At 39.0% G+C, this 21,287-nt stretch overlaps 1 protein-coding gene across 2 annotated transcripts in view; it reads right to left on the bottom strand.

Annotated features, from left to right (window-relative positions):
- TIC40 (hydroxyproline-rich glycoprotein family protein) overlaps positions 1-21,287 on the bottom strand; it is a 285,802-nt gene that overhangs the window by 185,703 nt on the left and 78,812 nt on the right. For both annotated transcript variants that reach the window (XM_089416433.1, XM_089416432.1), the window contains exons 8-10: positions 2,147-2,225; positions 1,829-1,869; positions 1,636-1,681 (exon numbers count right to left, since the gene is read on the bottom strand). In XM_089416433.1, coding sequence (XP_089272559.1) covers positions 1,636-1,681; positions 1,829-1,869; positions 2,147-2,225 — 166 coding nt within the window. The remainder of the gene's footprint in view (positions 1-1,635; positions 1,682-1,828; positions 1,870-2,146; positions 2,226-21,287) is intronic.

The following is a 21,287-nucleotide window of genomic DNA, read 5'->3' as shown; positions in this document are numbered from 1 at the left end:
AGTACAACGATTAGCAAAATGGTCGTATTCATGACATACCTTGCACTTGAATGGAATCTGCTCGTAATCTAGTTGCTGAATATGAGTCCAATCATCAACCTTGAGTTTGATGGCTTCTGGCAGTCCTTTGCCCAGATCGACTTCTACACAGATGCGAGCACAAGCCTGCATGTTGTCCTTAGGTTCACTTCGATCAATGTATTTTCCTACAGCATTTCCAATAGCACGAACTGATTCATCTCCCCAGCAGTGAAGGGGAAGGTGAGGAAGCCAGACCCAAACAGGAACAGCACTGGGTATGTCCAACTCTGGATCAAAGTCCGGAGTCCATTTGTTGAGATATAATCCTCTGGAATCCATGAAATAAGGCCCATTACGGAAGATTAAGTCCTTATCTTCTTTTGTTTCAAAATGAAAGGTGAAATACCCTTTCCCACAAAATCTAATGGAGATTTTCCCTTGTGTTTTATCAGACCAGTTCCTTTCCACCCATCTCTGCACTGTTTTTGGTGAAGGCCAGAGTCCAGTGAATTGCCCAATGAGACCTCGTTCTGCTAATACAAGGGCAGCCATGCGAGGCAAGGTTGGAGGTAAGGTTACTTCCTGCAAACCATCAAGTTTTTTCACGAATTTAGAAACTGTGGGGCGAGGTCTTTGTGGCGGTAATGATCTGACCAAGTCAGAAAAAGCCTGCTGAAGAGCAGCCTCCTCCGGTGGAGCCTCCAGAGGGGCCATGCCAAGGGGCCGAGGGCCGATGCAGAAGTCGCAGACAGAGGAAACCTAGCAGGGCGCGCGCACAGCCAATTCTTTGCAATGTTTCCTAAGTTTAGACTTAGGAAACATTAAAAAATTGGTTAATAATTTTATTAAGTCATTTCTAGGTGGAATTTCCAGAAACGATTTCTGGGTCTTGGAGATCTAATGCATTCTAGCCTCTCCACCAAATTTTGTGGCTAGAACACATTCGATGCTACAAAAACTAACACTAACGTCACTAATTGAACTGTATTGCCACTCACACAATGGTTGTTAGCACTTATCTAAAGGAAACATACAAAATAGACTGTTTTCAACAAATTTGAAGAAAGGAAGCACAGCACAAAAGCATTTGAAAGGGATGCATCATGCTCAATGAATGTGTAGATGGTAAATACTAAATTAGATGATATCCATAAAAAAGCAGGCCAACGCAGCATAACTACAGAAAAAGGCTAAAGCAAATACGTTCAAATTAAAAGCAATATAGATATCAAAAATAAAGTTTATATCGGTGCCAATGGTGGAATGAAAGGAATCCACAAATAAGGAAGAACTGCATTGAGCCAGAAGAGAGCTAGGCCAGATGGGATAAAGAATACAGTTAACATGAACAAGCACAAAAGACTAATACAGAATAGAATTGCAGTCACCAAACGCTAGATTTTAATAGCAAAATAACTGACTAGCTTAATTTTCCAACAGGACTTTCACCAAAACGACAAATAATAGGATGCCTACAACCCTCCATCAGGTTTGCCAAACATCAATTCGAAATATACAGAAAATCTCAGAAAAAATACAAATAGGTATGTACGCGTTTTGATCACTTTTTTATTTTTATTTTTAGAAGAATATGAAAGGGCAGATGAATATTACAGCATATCCTCCAGTTGTTTACGATACTGTGGATTTTGCAGCATCCCTGCATACAAAGAAAAACAGCATCAAACTTCATAAATTAATTTTACAGTTTCATCAATATGATTCTATAAAACCTATATTTTCAAAAAGCTTCCAAAATCTATTTGACAGAACCACGGATGGATAAAACACAAAAGCAAAAGCTTACATTTAAAAGTAGTTGGATTCTGCATTTCTTGGGGCAAATACCTGCAAGCAAGATCAGTTGAAATAAATAACTTAGATCATTAAAACATTTACATTAAAGATAGCATGATATTGTCGTTATTATCCACATAAATGACAGCATAACTTGTACCAAAAAAATAACAAATGCAATCTCATCAAATATTATATTATGTTTTACAATTCTCAAAACAAGATATGGCAATGAAAGAATTCATAAAAGAACAAAATATGCTCCAAATATCATCAGAGACCACTAATAGACATAAAAGGAATGCTAAACCTAGTCTCAAATTCTTACGGATAGACCATCTTCTGAACTACTGGATCTTCCATCATTTTCTCCAAGGCCTCTACACTTAGAATCGGACCAGCTGTTCCTGTTTACAGGGGGGGAAAGAATGCATCATTGATGAATAAACAGCAATTCTATGGATTTATGCAATTTAAAACATCAAGATAGAAATTGAAATAGTATCAATGTCCTAAAATTACAAAATAACAGTCAATGAGACTGAAGACAACTAAACATTTAAGGTCGCTGAATCAGAGAATGCTGGATGCATTTCCTTGTGAAATTATATATCGAAGATAAGCATAAGCAGAAAACAATAATAAAAAAAGAAAAGTGAAGAAAGGTAGAATTCAAGTAAAGACTAAAGAAAATAACTATAGCAGTAGAATGGTGGGGGCCCTAAGCATTTGAGCCCATGGCCCCATTAGACCAGACCATTCACCTGTACACATTATTCTGTATGCTCTTGCTTTTGACATCTCTATTACAGGCATATATGATGAGAGTGATTAGTTACCCTATAGTTTTTGGGGATAAGGCTTTTCTAGCCCTTTAGCTAGCTGTGCTTTATTGTTACTTACATTAAGATTTAGAGATAACTTGTCCTTTCCTATTCTCCTTGCTGGGAAATTAGTTATGCACATTTATGTTCTCTTCTCAAGTCCCAATGACCCGTTCTAGTCATTTGTGGACAAATAATTTCAATTTCAAATGTTCTATACAACCACAGTCATAATGGTACTAAGAAACAATTATTCACCATAGATGTCATTGACATCAACCACAACCTGGTAACGAATGTTATTAGAGTATGCGAGGAGAACACAGGAGATAGACTGAATCACAATCAGAAAAGAATTGGCTAATAATCAAGATTCAATATTAACTAGTAACCAACCAAGGTCATTTCTTTATTTCAACTGTAGAATAATGTTCCGGAAATCTATAATACTAGTTCTAAAAGAACATAAACAAAATCAGAGTGAATTTCAAATTATCACAAGAATGTACCTATATTAATTGATTTTTCAATCTGATCATTTTCAAGGTGTTCCCAATCTAGATTGACAAGAAATCTACAAATTCAGGAAGAAAAGGACCAACAAGAATTTCAAACCATTGCTTCAGTAATAAGAAATAAAATAGTACAGATTGTGTATGAGAATTCAAATTGAAAATCATTACAACTAAAATTACTTATCTGTGTCGAAAATTACAAAGATATATATATATATATATATATATATATATATATATATATATATTCTTCAGGAAATATTCGGGAAGACTCACCCGAAGGGATCACATCCCATCGTCTTATTAGGAAAGCCAAACCCCGAAGCCCCAAGGGTTAGCTCAATTGGTCGAGTTCCCATCGCTAAAGTATGTCGCTAATTATAGTTATATCTGTAAACCATTATTAAAATCTTGATTGTATACAAGGAACAGAGTGTTCCAAATTGAAAAACTGGGAACTGAGTTGTTCTTTTCTGGTCATTTCTATTCTATTATTTAGTATAGTCAATTTTCATTCAAGTTTAGTGATAGTTTTATTCAGTACCATTGTTCAACCAAGGCCTTCTCTTTATTAAACTTACGCATTTAATCTTCAGAAAGACCACAAGTCAACCTTGTCATTAACTGCATTGTTGTAACATTAATCACTTCAGCTATTTTTGGCTAACGTTGACTTAGCCAAGGCTTCTTGGGGCTAATGTCCTACCTCTTCGATGGTGTATAAATATACCAATCTTCACTTTTATGATTTTATCCTTCACTCAAGAAGATTACTTTTAATAAGTTATTTGCCTCAGGGCACCCTCTCTATTGTGACCTCTTTCACAAGTTATCGTGTTATGGCTATTTCTCTTTTATTGCTCTTAATGTTATGACTACGGCTCACTCTCTTTATCTTATCCAGCACAATAGTGCTGATTTATTACCACTGAATTATCCTTTTGTTGGTTGGTTCTGTTAGCACACAATCTAGCAGGGCCCTAAGGAAGGGAAAACTAAGGGACACTACTAGACTAAGTGACAACAATGAGACATTGACCCACTGTCACCTCAATCAAGGTCCCCTGCGCTTTACGGACTTTGACCGATGGGAGAAGTCCCGGTAAGAAGGGAATCGCTTGAAATGGATATGTCAATAACTAGGTATGAAGTGATTTCACAAGGCCCATTCAAAGAGAGACACAATAAAGGCTCAATGCTTCAATGAAGCTAACACGCCCTCTATGAAAGACCTTGGGTGAGAAGATCAAGACCTAGGGTTTGAGATTTGCAATGATAATAGGTATGCCTAAAGTCAAGACTTCAAGAGATGAGACAAAACATCTAAAAGGAGCTCTGTGTAATGATTTAACACTTCCAAAGGCTCTTCACTCTTACCGAGAAAGGCTTCCACTAGACCTATGGTTTTATGAATAAGTGTGCGCGGAAATGCTTCCAAAGTGCTCACTAGGTCAAGGCAAGGGAGGAGAAAGGGTCTGTTATGATTTATTCCACTGAATACAAAGCTCATACAACCCTCAAAGAAGTCCTCAAGGTGAGAGAGAAACACCTAGGTTTTAACTCTTAGAGTAGCACCTAGGGCAAGGATTTTATGGATGAAATTCGGGCGGATGCCCACCAAACATGGAGCAATCTTGTTTCAGAAACATCCTCATTCTCCACCACGCCCCCCTTTTATGTCTACTAAAGTTGTCTTGTTGAACTTCAGCTCGCCTCTGCTTAGTTGGTGCCTTCAGGGTACCAAAATTTAGGAGAAAAAAAAATATGTAGGAAGAGAATCTTGATCACCAAAATCCTTGGACTAGTGCCTAGTCCTTTGGGCTATGGAGTCCTACATGCATTCGATTGGCCAAATGTGTCCTCAAGGAGGTCAAAAGTTGATGCCCTAGCTACCAACCTTCAACAATTACCTACAATCAGAATATGGAGTTTCATGAAGAAAACTAACATTTCATCACTAAGAACATCCAGTGCATGTGCATGTTATACCATGAGTAACATATCCAAGGGCCAACCAAATAGCTTCCAAAAAAAATTCAACAAAATTAGGGCACAATAGCATTTACTTTAGTTGCAACAATTACATACATTAGTCATTTTCAAGAGAAAGACTTCATCAACAAAAGATCTTACAAGAGAATCATGCAATATATCCATCCATATTCAAGAAGTAGCTCCAAGGCAAGATCAAAATCCGTTCCAAATATCATAGTGCATCTAAGAAACTCCAATAGCTTACAAAGATACAGTGTGATATTTTTTACAAGAGAAGAATCCAAGTGATGATGATTTCTCACAAATGAGACTCACTTTTATTTATATGAGTCTTTCCAAATCAAATTAGCCTAATGAGCCCCAAAAATTATAAAATAATGTTCTAAAAACAAGTCTTGGTCACATGCTGACCAAGTAGCTATCACAAGTTATGAATTAGCTATCCATATGCAAGCCGAGTTGATGACATCATAATGGTGTAGGGTCATTGGAGAGCCACGTTGAGTCCTCTAAGTGCCATGATGGGAGACAGGGCTCCGATAAAGATGAATTAGGGGATGGCCCATAATTTTCCATGCAAGTCATCATGTGGGGTCCCAAAGTGGGTTTAGGGCACAATTATTGGTCTCATGGGTCTCCAAATGAAAGAAAAGGTTGTACAATGCTCGAAATGAGGGCTCTAATGATGGTGCTTTCCCTCCCACGTCTCAAGGGTGAGATAAACCTCCTCTAGGCCTTGGATCATGTTAATTTTAGTTAACAATGGTATGTTCTATTCTTAGCACAATTACTTCAACATTCCTTTAGCAGCCCAATGACAATTTCCAATTTAGATTTCCAATAGCAATCACATTAACCATAAACACATTGATAGTAATTGTAGATAGAACATGAACAATAAAAGCAAAAGACAAGCCAAGACAAGAGGACACCAGATTTGGCGGATACCAGGGAAAAACCCCAAGATGGGAAAAACCCTTTGATCAATTCTTCTTATTATTATATCAAATGTTCAGCAAAGAGAGAGTACAATAAAGCAATGTTCCACCAAGACTCCAGGACAGGGAGACACACAAGGGGGACGTGTGGGAGTACCCTGAAATTTTAGGGAAATTTAGGGGGGACGGGGGCACGTCGGGGTATATATATATTTCTTCCTTTTTAATATCTATATCTATATATATATATATATATATCAAATTCATATTCAATAATGAAAGCATAAATACAATGATACATACATAATTGAATTAAATAATGAAATACATTGATCCATCCTCATCATCCTTACTAATACATCATGATTCATCCATAGATCACAAGATTCAATAATGAAATACTCCAACCCATATTCATTATTCATTATTCACCATTCTAGAATCTACATTGATTTAAAAACTAAATAAATCATTCATCATTCTAGATTCTAGATTGATTTAAAATTAGAATTCATCATTCATCATTCTAGAATCTAATTAGTACTAAACAAAATAGACTATAATAGATACTGAAATCTGAATACTGGAATAGTAAATTGATATAACTAAAACTCAAAAACAGTTGAGTGATGAGTCTAAAATTCACTCTAAATTACAAAGAGGGCTTGGTGCTCTTGATTAAATACTAATTCCATACCCTTGTACATGACAAAATGCAATGGAAACATTGCAATCCATCGAATCCCGAATTCTTGAAACACTGTTAAGTCTACTGGATTTTGAGTGAGATCTAAAATTCTACTTTCTCCATACGAAATCCAATGAGGTCGGAACCACTCTCGAACATCCTGAGTCATTTCATGGTAATGTTAAAAGGATGAAAATGAAAGATAAAGGAGAATGCCACTTTTACTTTAAGAATTTAACATTACCATGAATTGCATAGCATTAGTAGGGAAATATGGTCAAATACTAGGTTTTCCCTGTCATAAATCATTGTTTAAAAGCAAATTTAACAAGGGACGCATAGCCCATACTGAGGGGAGACGCCCAGGAGTCCCCCTTTTGGGGAGTCGCATCCCCCACACTGGGGAAAAGTCCCCCCCTACGTCTCCCCAAAAGGGGGACGTGGGGAAACGTTTCCCTAGACGTCCCCCCGTCCCGGGTGCGTGGGGTGCGCACACCCGACCCTGGGGGACGCGTCCCAATGGAACACTGCAATAAAGTCAAAATTGACTTGCCAAATGATGATTAAAGCAGCGCTGTCAAATCTGAAACTTTTTGAAGCAATCAACAGCCCTAACTAGAAAGTCAACATTGGTCAAAGCAGCAGCAAAATTTCCTCAAAGCAACTTGGTCATAACCAGTCAAACTCGTCTTACCATAAACACATTGATAGTAACTGTAGATAGAACATGAACAATAAAGCAGACGACAAGCCAAGACAAGAGGACACCAGATTTGGCGGATACCAGGGAAAAACCCCAAGATGGGAAAAACACTTTGATCAATTCTTCTTATTATTATATCAAACGTTCAACACAGAGAGAGTACAATAAAGTCAAAATTGACTTGCCAAATGATGATTAAAGCAGCGCTGTCAAATCTGAAACTTTCTGCAGCAATCAACAGCCCTAACTAGAAAGTCAACATTGGTCAAAGCAGCAGCAAAATTTCCTCAAAGCAACTTGGTCATAACCAGTCAAACTCATCTTGATAAGGTAGTCAAAGTCAACCCAAAACAGTCCTGAAAACAGCGGTCAAACCTAGTCAAATGTTGTGGTCAAGCCTGCGATCAACCATGTGTTATGTCTGTGGTCAAAGTCAACAAAATGCCTCAGTTCATGTGCCAATAGATGTGGCTTGCCAAAAACGAAATTCAAGCACAAAAACAGCAGTCAAAGGAGGTCAAACCACCCCTTGTCAACGTTGGTCAAACCTGAAATAGTCTCTGAAATTTCGGCCCTGTAATTCATCTTGCAATTTGTCCTTTTGTTGCCACACATGTGAGGAATAGAGATATCAAATAAGTTGTACAATCCAATCATATGATGAGAGAGAAGAATGTGTGAGTGAGTGAGGTGTCAAATGAGGATGGAGGTCTCTTATATTTATACAAGTCATTGAGGGTCAAGAGACATATCCATTGGGCTTCATGAGCCTACATGATGGTGTGGCCGACCCAAACATATGGACAAGGGGAGGGGGAATACCAATGCCTTGTGGACCCAGTGATCATGTGGACCCAGAGAGAGAAAATGATGGGATAGGGCTTGTAATGTGTGGAGGGGAGTGAAAAATGTGAAACGGGAAAACAAAACCGCGCTACCAAAATCGAGGTTTCCCAAGTAGTGCCCTTCCTAACGCTATAAGCCAATATGGGAGATCCCAAGAAACTAAGATTGAGGATTAACCCCCCATTTAAGGTGAGAGAACAAGACTACTGTAAAAACCCTTCCTTCTTCCAAGTCACCCAATAATCCATGCCCAAAGTGCCCAAGGAAAAACAAGCATAAGCACCCGACTGCACAATGAAAAACATACCTTTAGGATTAGATGGCCCACCTTCAAACATACGCTCTCGATAGATGGGCGAGGGGACATATGACTGGCTCAGGAAGCGGAGATGAAATGGCACAATATATCGGCTACAATGGCAGTTGTCAGGGATTGTTGGCTATCGGCTGAAGACAAATCTAGGAGACAATTTTCTCTTATGGGGTCATCCACTTTTGGTGGGTAGTAGGTTCCACTCAATCTCACTTGTGAATCTCAACATGGTATCAGAGCCAATTTCAACCTCCCTCTCAGTATTCAATATTTGATAAGAAGTTAATGGCTAGTGACATTGCACTTCTCTTGAGTCCTGATGATTGTAGAGCAAAGGCTCCTTTGATCCTCTTCGTTAGGGTCTAAATGTCTTTAAAGACAACACCTCTTATAGGGTTCATCTAGAGTTTTTCCTAGGTTTTAACCCTCTTTCAAGGTCAATGCCTAATTTTGAGAGTTTCTTTTTGGTCTATGCAGGCAAGACGAGAAAAATGGATTTTCAAAGTATAAATTTCGCCATGTGCTTTGCATAGTGGTCCTCCACTTCACAAGAATGGATTGGTAACCTTGAAGCCACTATGAATATGATCAAACACCAACACTTCCTCTCCAATTATCGACAATAGCATAGTGTATAGAAACTAGTCATTGGTGATAAATCAACCTTACTAGAGTCGAGATGTTGTGATGTCATTATTGACACTACCAAGTTTGGATTAGACCTTCATGTTCTAGGAGTTGAACCAATTCTTCTTCATATATAATACATCACCCACACCAACAAGAAGGTGATATTTTGGCTAAAATGATGGTTTATCAAGGACACATAATGTTTTTAAGGTGGTTGCCTCAAGTTATTGTGATGAATTTAATCATATGGATAAGTTGTGGAAGTCTCCATCCTCTTCAAAATGAAGCAGATTTATTGCTATGCTAGCCAACACCAACAGACTATAGCATCAACACTTGGGTCATACCAACTTTGGTGTTGGTGCTAATAGCTCGAACAAGTGCTTCTGCATAAGCTTGGTGTCAAGCATTCAAAAGATGACAAACAGCCTCTTTAGGTTCTTGCTCATGAGGAGTAAGTGACTTTTATAATCTCTTTCCTAGGTTTAACTTTAGGAAAAGCACATTAATTAATTTATTAATTATTGTCGACTATTGAGCGAAGTTTCTAAGGATAACTAAATCAATTATTTAAATGATCTAGATCTAATCTCAACGGTTGATCTCAAGTGAGGCTTAGGATCTAATCCTAAACATCCATCACATATGACATCCCGAGTTTGAGATCTAGCTCAACAAGCAATTATAAAAGAAGCCTAAGATAGAGGTGAAGAGACATTATTCTAGGGAGAGCGATTTTTCTCAAGTGAGTGAGACACTCAAGACTAAAGAGAGGTGAAAAGTGTACAGCTAAAAGAATTTTGGAGCACAAGTTCGTAGGTTGAGGGCACAAGAGAGGCACTGAAACTTGTTTGTGGACGAGGTCTAGGGTGTGTCACATCGACGAGGAGGCCGAGACTTGTGAGGCTGAATTCTAGCTGGCAGGTCGTTAGTTTGGGAAGGTCGTGTGGGTTTATCTTAAACTTGGAAGGAGGTCGAGTTGCTACAGGTGCACTGAAATTGTGAAAAACGGCAAGCACAAGTGTAAGCCGAATTTTAGAGTAGAGCAAATTGCCAAGTTCTATTGTTGTATTTTCTAGGTATTCTTTGTGGGTCAATTTTCTTGTTAAAGGAAGCCATAATTTTCCTGAGTAATAGAGAGTTGAGGAGAATTTGTTGGGCATAATTTTTTGCTATGTTTTGCAACTGACTGTCCATTTATTTTTCACCGCAAATTTTATTTAAAGTTAAAATACCAGCGTATTTATTTTCACCATTTTCAGAAAAAGATTTTAATGGTTGAAACTTTTTTTGAGTGTAAGATAAACTGCTACAAAAATCAAATCAGATCTGGTATTAGAAACTTAACATGGTATCAGAGCGTTAAAACTTTGAGGAAAGAGAACATCAATTTTTCACAGCGATTTACAACAACAAAAGAATTTTCCAGCAATTATATTTTTCTGGGGTTTGAGTATTTAATTAGTTGTGAGAATGGCTGCAACACGGTTAAGGTTTGAAGACCAGTTGAAGGGAACATCCAACTACAATCCCTTGAAGGAGAGGATAGCATTATTGTCAATGGAGAATGGGATGTGGGAGTTTACAAATAAGCAATTGACTCGTACTAATGGTACACAACTGGCCATCCAACTTATGATTTTGGCAACAAATTCATCCTATGAGGTTTTCGTCTCACTAATTATATGTGTTTCTAAACACGAATGATCGGTAGAGATTTTCCCTCCAGCCTCAACCCCAAAGCTAGGGTTGAATTTATTGTTGAAGTCTTAGGTGAGTCTTAGTGTTTTAGTCAGATCTATTGTAAAAGTGGTTTGGGAATAATTTCAGCTAATTAGCTAAATTATTTTATTACAAATCACTTGGTCTACTAGATCATATTGTGTCGCAGCATTGGGTAAGTATTATGAGGGTCTATAACAAGCGGGTATTCCCCCTTTAAGGGTTGAATTATTGTAATATTTGATGTAAAAAGTATTTTAGTGCACGGTCCCTCATACTTAGACACCATGGCTAATATATTTGAGGGTGGAAAAATAATTAATCCCCTCATGAGTCAATTAATTAATTTTTCTGGCAAAAATAAAATTAAATCCTAAGCCAAAAAAATTAATTAATTTAGAGTCAAAATTAAAATGTTAAAGAAATTAATTTCTCCAAGTGGAAAAAATCGTGGGTCTAAAAGAAGTTAATATTTGGAGGTCCCCCCCCTGGATGCGGGTGATCAATGGTGATGGCACAGCGAGGATCTTCCGGGCTGGCAAGTGGTATGGCCACATGGCCTCCCGCACTGCTAACGAGATGCCCACCACTAGAATTTATGGCAATTTAATGAAGCTTGAAAGCCAAAAGTCATTAATGAAGGGAGAGAGCTGAGGCCACCAACTTCTGGTTCTAGACCTTAAGATGGAGAATAATCTGTGTCCCCCCACTGCTTTGCCTCCTCTCGCCTGCAATTTCCTTCCCGCAGCAGCACAGCCGAGCTCCAGAACAGCCACAGGAAGAAGATGTCAACTTCTCTACTGCATTGAGTTAATTGACAATGCCCATTTCTCTCATAACCCGCTCTACTGTTACAGAATTGTTGTTCCAACCCTCAATTCTACCTCAGGCGCTCGTATTCCTCACTCCCCTGTCTTCTCAAGCCACTCCACCCCGTCTCCAGCTCCTCCAAGCACCCAGCGAACTGATATTCACCCAGCCAATATGCCCCACCTCAGGCACAAAACGAGAAGTTGTAGGGGCAGCAAGCGAGGGAGAGCAACCCGCCCTCCCTCATTGTCCCCGTCTGACTCGGCTCAAGCGGATTCCTCCTCACCTTCGAACGCGGCTCAAAGCAGGGGTCGCTTTCCCATCACCCGCAATGGAAGAGGGCAGGCCCAGAGAGCTGGCCAAAGGCATATGGCGGAAACCCAACACCCTCAATCTGACTATGAGCTAACGATGAACCCCTCTCACTCCACCCAATTCCAATTCAAATGCACCCTGGACTGCCCCTGTATCATCGCCACCATCTTTGTTGCCTTCAGGGAGGAGCCACAATGCAATTTAGTCCCGGCTAGCATCATTCCGAACAGGACGGGCGACAGCAGGCAGAACAACTCGCAGGGTGACGCTTGGAACAGGACGAACGCGACTCACTCCAACCCGGAAGCACTGAACAGGACGAGTAACACCCCAGGTGGTAATGGGAAGGAGGCAGATGGGATGAACAATCCAGATGGCGAAGAGCAGCGGGACGCCACGACCAGTGGCCAGCAGCAAGCCGACGATGACCCATATGCTTACGGGTGTCTCATCGTGGAGGAAACCCCGCCACCTGATGACACCTAGCAGGCTTCGTTTCTTTTTCCAGGTTCCTAGTCATCAGGTCTTCTTTGGTCTTCTTAGTGGTTTTAATTTGTGGTTGCTGTTAAGTGGGGTCTTTTTTGGTTTTTTGTTTTGTTGGAAATCTCTCAAACATGGACATCATAAGCTGGTTTCCCCTGCGTGGGCAGCTCACACCTTCTTTGGACTGGTTTCCCCTTGTGGGCAGTCTTTTTTCAGTCACTGTTTGCTAACACTTAGTAAATTCTCTGAGACAGGTTCTGCAAAGGCCGGTGCCTCCATGTAACACTATTTTTGTATCTTTAATAGAATCAGTCTTATTCAAATATATATATATATATATATATATATTTGGAGGTCCCCCACCAAGGCAAAACTGGATTTTTTAAGAAAAATTAAGCCCTTGGACCTTGGTGGTTAAGTCAAAGTCAAATTTTTTAAGAAATTAATCCAAAGTAATTATTTTTGGATTAATAAAAAATGGTTTTAATAAGAAATTCGAAAACATCCTCAAAAATAAATATTTTCGACAGCAAAGATTAAAAGTTGACCAAGTATTTATTGACGGTCGAGAATATTTTGACGATGATCAAACCAACTAGTCATTATTTTCCACTTGGAGGGATTTCTCTATAAATAGAAGGCATTTTGCTTCTATTGATATCTTGATCTTTCGTCAGATGTAATTTTGTAAACACTAGTGTGAAGCCATTGTTCTACTGGTAACGTTTGAAGTTCATAATAAAATACTTTGGGGTACAATTCATGGTGTCATTGTCTCATTGATCTGTGGTTTGTTCTGTGTATGTGTTTTCCTATATTGTGCTTCAATATTATATGAATTGTTATTTCATTTGTAGATGATAGAAACATTCTATTGGTAAATTTTGGGCTTATCTTAGGTGATTTGATTCATTGTATGATCTAACAATTTTCTCTTAAAAAATATATAAAGTTTGCAGGTTCCCAGGCCCTTGGGCTCCAAGTTCACACACTGTGGGCACAGCCTAACCTTGTTTGGACTTCAGATATTTTATGTGATTTTCTTGCTTCGCTAAAGTTGTGGTTAATATCTATCTTTCGAAATACATCTAGCCATTGTCATTATTATAAAAATTATTCTTCAAAATATATTTCAAGCGTTGTATATTTGTATATAATTTGTAAATTAATTTTGTAAATAGAATTTTTCTAGAATAAATTTTTTCTAACCCATGTTTTTGCAATTGGTGTTTGGGGTTTTGAATTTTTTGTATATATTTAGGTTTTGGGTGCTTGTAAATTTATTTGTGCAAGTGGGATTCAAGAAGACTTGTTGGATTAGAGCTAGATATAGGTCCTTGAGGGTAAGATCTAGCCTATAAAAAAAATTTAGGGCTAGAATCAAGGAATTTTGCAGTGAAACTGAAGATCTAAAGCAAATTCAATTTTGGGCGAGGGTTTCAAAAAAATTTAGGGCCTTCCACGCTAGCCCTAGTCGTCTTCCCTTCTAGCCCTAGCCGCGGGCCATTTTGGCCTTGCTCACTAAGCCCGCAAGCCTTTGGGGCTCCTTGCCTTAGTCGCTAGCCTTCCTAGGCTAGGCCACAGGCCTCTAAGGCCTTGGCCTGTCCTCCGTTGACCTTGTTTTCCCTTCCCCTGCCTCACAGCAGCCTCTTTCCAGCTCTCTGTTGCCTTCCCATGCCTCTGCTCAGCCCTTCTTGCTCTCGGCCAGCCTTCAGACCCCTATTGTGGCCTCCCCAAGGCTTCTCCTCCTCTGCCGCAGGCCTCTAAGGCCTTTGTCCCTCAGCGGCAACCCCTTGTGGGCTCCTTTCACCCCAATGCAGGCCTGGTTTGGCCTTTGATCAAAGCCACAGCCTCCAAGAGGCTTGCTTCCCCCTCTTCCCAGCCCTATCTTGCTTCATCTGCCCTCTTTCACTTTTGTGGGTTATCATTTAAATTTCTGGGCTGATCTATTGGTGGTTTTGCAGAGATATTGGGGTCAAGACTTGTGTTTGCAGGTGGTCTAGCCAATTGAAAAAATTGTGGAGAAGTTGGGCAAGTAAAACTCCTAGGCTTTGGGCCTCAAGGGTTTGGTCTCTGAACCCTATTTCCCTTAATGTTTGCGACAGCAGTCCAATATCCTTCTAAAAGTAGTCAAATACATATCTAAGTGGCATGAAATAAATTGATAATCTATCTAACACACTGATGAGTCACTTAAGCAAGTTTGGCATTCATTGTTTTACATGTTATCATGACTTTCATGCCTATTTGGACTGCATATTGAAGTCTGATTCCTAACAGTGATAATTGCATCATTTTCCAAATCTTGTGATTGGTAAAGTTGATTTGACACTTGGGGGTTCATATTTCTCATATTTAGCAAGCATATGCATCTCATTTGTCACCTAAAAGAGCTATAAAACTTAAGTAATCTACTGCTGTCCTATTGTTCATTGAATATCATAAGTGACATAATCATCTCCTCGCTGATTGCATTGAAAGGAAGTGATAAAGTTTGGTGTCTCTTGGCATTTGGCTCACTGTTTTCACAAGTAACTTACTGCCGTTATAAAATTCTCTTGCTCGGATAACATTGGAATACAAGTTACATAAGTGTTGTCATTGCTTCATGTTCTCATAAGTTCAATGTGGAAAAAAATTGCTGCATTGATTAATGTGCTAGCATCTAACATTTGTTTTCTTGTGAAGTTACACCATCTTAAACTTTGCACATTAACTCACTCCCTAAACCTCATAAGTTTTGGTTGCCTAATAAATCTAAGAGCTCATTGAATAATCGTGTCTGTCTTTTCTAATCAAAAGAACCTTGGTGAGTAGTGCTTTCATTATTAATATCTATGTGTGATTGATAATCTCACATTGGCATTAAGACTCTAAGTGTTCTTTGTTTGAAGGCTTCTATTCTAATCGAATACCTCTTGACAATTGGAGTTAAGTAATATTGGCATTCATGTTGTTGAAATATCTTGGAAGATCTCTAATTGTTCTAAGTAAATCATCATTGGCATCCAAAATCATTTGTTGATTGTTCTAAGTGGATGAAGTGCTCTAGTTGTCATTTATAATTCATATTGCAAGTGGATATCCATTGTAAAGTCTCTATATTGGTGAATCACTGAAGCATCTTTCCTGTGATTATTGAGCAATTGTATCGTGGGCATTTGTTATCTCTCGTTGGCACCGTTGAATCTAAGCACTTGTCTTATGGTTGAGATTACCTCTTCTAAGCATTGTCAAGTACTTGATATCTTAACTTGAAGAAAATCATAACTAAGTACTTAAAGGAACATTTAAGTAATCTCCCCTTAAGAATCACCCATTCACCTTGCATTTCATTTTAGGACTAGTCTTGCATCTTAATAAACTAACCCCAAGCATAAGCTTGGTTGATAGACAATAGGACCGCCTTTCTCAATCTAGCTTGAGGAGCCTAGCACCTCTCTAGTGGTTAACACGGTGACCTTGTAGTGGTCAAAGCCACAGACTCTGCAGCGTCGGAGGCATCGAGTGGCTAGAACATGGGGGGAAGTATCATTAATCAAGCCTCTGCTTGCTTCCTATTGGCTTTTATCCCACAACCTTCTCTAGAGACTAGTTATAAAATAGTTAGGAGGAAGGAATCATTTAGAATAGGCATCTAACTTAACATCAACCAAGATTTTGCATTTCACCTAGCTTATAGGATTTGCATATCATATAGGATAGCATTCATTCAAGCAATAGTTGTTCATCCGGTTACTTGGTCTTTAATCGATATAAAGCAAAAAATTGACTCCACAAGTCACTGCTCTCACATTTAAATCTAATTTGATCTTCAAGTCTTGCTAAAATTAACTAAGTAGCTAGGTCATTCAATCGTCTCCCGGACTCGTTGGTTGCCAACTTGTCCTTCATTTCCATCTTCCATAGGGACTACCCCCCATAGTCTATTGTTGGGAGACAACTACAATGGAGAGGTCAGGGATCAGAGTGACAGCCCCCGACCTGAGTCATTGTTGCACCGTACCTGTACAATCTGAGCGAAAACAATCCACATGAATTTATTGAATCACCTAGAGTCATTGTACCTGAGACTAGAAAGAGAACAACTTGGCTTGAAATAAATTTGAAGGAAGATGAAGGACATGTAGCACCTTGTGGGACCTTGTGGGACCTTCATAGAAAGCAAGAGGCCAAAGAAGTATTCAAGTTATGCAACATTGATGAGTAAGATCATTGAGTCTGAGCCATCCACCTATGAAGAAGCAGTTGAACATCAAGTTTGGAAAGATGCTATGATTGAAGAGTACCAATCCATATTGAAGAATGATGTATGGGAAATCGTGCCAAGGCCTGAAGGGAAATTTGTTGTGTCTTCCAAATGGATCTACAAAATCAAGCATGCAGCTAATGGAAGCATTGAGAAGTACAAGGCAAGATTTGTGGCTCGTGGATTCTCCCAAAAATAGGGAGAAGATTATGAAGACACATTTGCTTCTATTGCCAAGTATTCTTCTAATAGATCCATTAATGCTCTTACTTCTATTGCACGTTGGAAATTGCATCAAATGGATGTCAAGATTGCCTTTTTGAATGGAGTCATTGAAGAGGTAGTTCATATTGAGCAACCTCGAGGCTTTGAGATTCATAATAGAGAGACACATGTTTGTAAATTGAAGAAAGTCTTGTATGGGCTTAAGCAAGCTCCTCATGCATGGTACTCTCGCATTGATAGCTATTTGTTGAGCCTTGGTTTCAAAAAGAGCAATGTTGATCCGAATTTGTACTTCAAAGTTGTTGAAGGTGAGCCCTTGATTTTGTTGTTGTATGTAGATGATTTATTTGTAACAGGAGTTGAGGTTCTCATTGTCCAGTGTAAAAGGGAGCTGATTTTTGAATTTGAGATGAAGGATCTTGGTCTTATGCATTACTATTTGGGATTGGAAATTTGGCAAAATCTTGATGAAATCTTTGTTGGACAAGGAAAGTACAACATTAAGATCCTCAAAAATTCCGCATGATGGACTACAAGTCCTTAGCCACTTCCATGGTGACAAATTTGAAGAAGATACAAGACTGTGATTCTGATTTGATTGATCCCTCTATGTATCGCAAAATGATTGGCTCATTGAACTATCTAGTGAACACCAAACCTGATATCTGCTATGTTGTGAACACGTTGAGCCAATTCTTGGCTGAGCCCTGACATATGCATTGGGTTGCAACAAACATATATTGAGATATCTCTGTGGCACCATTGATTATGATTTGCGATATGTTTCTAATGGAAAATGGCAGTTGCATGGTTTTACTGATGTTGATTGGGTTGGATGCACTGATGATAGAAAGAGCACTTATGGTTTCTGTTTTAGCTTGGGCTCTGCTATGATTTCATGGTCAAGTAAGAAGCATATTTTTGTTGCTCTTAGTACAGTTGAAGCTGAGTATATAGCTACATGTTCATCCTGTCGCAAACTTATGTGCCTTCAAGTTGTTTGTTGGTTTGTTTAATCAGGTGATGGAATCAACCATTGTATATTGTGACCAACAAAGTTGTGTAAAGCTTTCTGAGAACCCATTTTTTCATGACAAGTCGAAGCACAATAACATCAAGTATCATTACATCCGGAATATTGTCCAGAGAGGAGTTGTGAAGCTCATATGCACCTACTGATGAGCAGGTTGTTGATGTTTTGATGAAACCATTGTCCCAGATAAAGTTTGCTTATTTCAAAGAACATCTTGGAGTCGTTAAGAATCCCTCTCTGCGAGAGAGGGAGCATTGATTGTAAAACATTATGTCATTGACAATCTTCCTTGGACTTAGATGAGAGACCAAGGTTTATGGTTGGAAAGATTGTCTTGGTTACTCCCTTGGCTCATTGAGATTGAATGAGAAACCAATGTGGTTGGGAAGTTTGGTTTTGAGGCTTGGAGTGATCCCTTAAGTCATTGTGTTTGACAGAGAGACTAGTGGGATTGGTCGGGGACACTGAATTTGAGTTCTCTTCCTTGAGTTATTGTGTTTGACTAAGAGACCAAGTGTACTTGGTTGGGAAGATTGATTTTGTGTACTCTCTTGGGTAATTGTGCTTGATTGAGAAACCATTTCATATGGTTGGAGAGGTTGGCCTCATTGATTGATCCCATGGTCAGTTGGGCACTGACCTTGAAGCCATTGGGTTTTGGCTTATGTGATGAGTTTGACGTTATGTATCTTTCCTTGTGATGAGACATGTACATATGATCTCTCCCTTGGGTTATTACTGAGAGACCAATGGATTGGTTGGGGAGATTGATCTTGAGAAAAAGAGACAGAGAATGAAAAGTACCTCCCAAGCTAAGAGCGGGTGTTGACAATTGGTAGCTTCGGTCGGTATTTTCATTGACAAAACAAAGAAGAAATTATGAATTTTCTTGTTAACAAAGTCGACCTCATTTGAACAAGTCAGCCCCACTCATTCAATGGGTTTGACCCTATGTTCAAAACCCTCCTCTTAGCACACATATAAATTGTCATTCGATTAACCTCATTTGGCATCACCATCAGCTCATTCATCCAATTTGAAATAAGGACAGTCCATGTTGAAAAATGTGTAACTAGGTTCGGTCTTCATAAATATGAAATGTACTTTAGATTCTTGGATATTGTAGAATAAAAGAAAACTTCTTATTGATATTTTGAACATGGGTTTCATGCTCGATGTCTTTTATTTTAGAGGTCAAGCACCCATTGAGTGTTTTTAGGGTTTGTCCTAGGTCAAGAAGTCAAAAGAATCGGGCACATTGTAACTTGTAAAAAGAATTATTTTTGTATTTAAAAGTGTCAGAATACCCTCCAAGACCAAGTCGGCCTACCAGCTAAGAAGTGCGCCTATTTTGAGGAGCCTCGTCCACCTTAGAAGCCTATATAAAGGAAGGAACTTGACCTCCCTTAGACACACATTCACTTCTCATCGTCTAAGCGAAGAAGAAGAGCAAGAATGCTAGCGAAGAAGGAGAGGGACAAAGGAATACGTTTTTGGGCTAATTCTCTCCCACACGTGCTTCAAGGTCAAAATTCTCAAGTTGCTAGAAGAAGATCGAAATTGTTGGAAGAGGAGCCTACTAGGTCACTCTCTAGACCTAAACAAGGAAGCAAGTCAAGCGAAGCTGCTAGGAGGCCTTGGAAGGCTAATTTTCGCTCACAGGTGTGGATGTAGTAGCAGTTGCAGGGGCCGAAAATTTCAATCCTGCGGTAGAGGCCGAAAATCTGAAGTTAGGAGTCGAAGGTGAGCTGTTGGAAGATATTTGACTTGGTTTGACTTAGACAAAGGAAGCACATCATCAAGAAGGTCAGACTTGGTCTTGGATGGGTATTGGTCTTGGTCTAGAGGTCTTGGAATTCATCAATTGAAAAATCTATAAGAAGAGAAGAGATTTACCGGTTTTCCTCTCAAGTGGAGAGGTTTTGGCCCTGGCTTGCAACCTATATCCTGTCTTCTTGTATACTATTGTTCTTCTTGTTAGGTAGTTTTTGATGATAAGAACAAACATGATAATAAGAGAAGAAGCTAATAAGTAAGACAAAGTAAAACGACATCACAAGCAGTTATCAAGAATAGAGAAATCATCCTAACTATTGCCCTATAGATTTCTCAACCTGGTATGAGAACTATGGTTGCTTAAGGGCATGATGAAGATATCTACTACATTGAAGAAGTTCTTAAAGAAGTGTACAAGGGTAGCAAGCAATCTCAAGAAGGGCATCAAAGAATTATGGGATCTTATATTCTCTCTCAAGAAGGGCATCAAAGAATTATGGGATCTTATATTCTCTCTCAAGAAGGACATGACCAAGACAAAGGACGAAGGATTGTTCTCAACACTTACTGGCACATTTGAAGATGAAAATATTTGGGTGATTGACAATGGAGCATCAAGACATATGACTAGTGAACACAAGCAACTAAAAACATTGTCAAGAGGAAAATATTCTTACTTCGTTGAGCTGGGTGACAAGAAGAGATATCCTGTGAGAGGAATTGGATCAACCTCGCTAAAGCTGGAGAACGAAGGCAATATTCATCTCAACAACATCTTATTTGTTCCAGGTTTGCATAAGAAACTACTTTCCATTTCATGTCTAGAAGATAAGAAACATAGAATTGCTTTCGTAGATGGAAAAGTTGTAGTATGGGATAAAAACTATAGTATCGAAAATGCAAAGATGATTGGGATCTGTGAAGGAAGACTACAAAATGTTAACTCCCCTTGCTCAAGCTTTGGTTCACATTGAAGTTAGCCCATGTGAACTTTCGCATAGAATATTTGGTCATCTTCACTACAAAATCTTACCAACTCTAAATACAATGGTAAATGGCATCCTCGAACTCAAGGAGGATCATGGAGTATGCAAGGGATCTGCATTGGGCAAAAACACTAAGAGACAATTTGGAAGTAGTGCTTCAAGGTCAAAAGAAATTATGGATCTCATTCATTCTGATGTCTGTGGTCCTCTTACCGCTCAAACTAGCAGGGGACCTAAAGGGAAAGTGCTAGGCAAAGGGAAACAAATGGAGACTTAACCCATTGTCACCTCAGCTAAGGCTCCCTACAATTTACAGATTTTCACCGATGGGAGGAGACCCAGTATATTATGGAGTCACTAATGAAGGATAAATCAATGAGTGGATGTGGAGTGACCCAAATGATTCCCTTTCCAGAAG

The sequence above is a fragment of the Pinus tabuliformis genome, chromosome 3_2 (assembly GCF_031772625.1).
Source record: "Pinus tabuliformis cultivar Carrire ecotype Pingquan chromosome 3_2, CPIR1, whole genome shotgun sequence".
Classification (NCBI taxonomy): Eukaryota; Viridiplantae; Streptophyta; class Pinopsida; order Pinales; family Pinaceae; genus Pinus; species Pinus tabuliformis.
The sequence above is the reverse complement of the archived record's forward strand: the minus strand, read 5'-3'. Positions and strand labels throughout refer to the sequence as shown.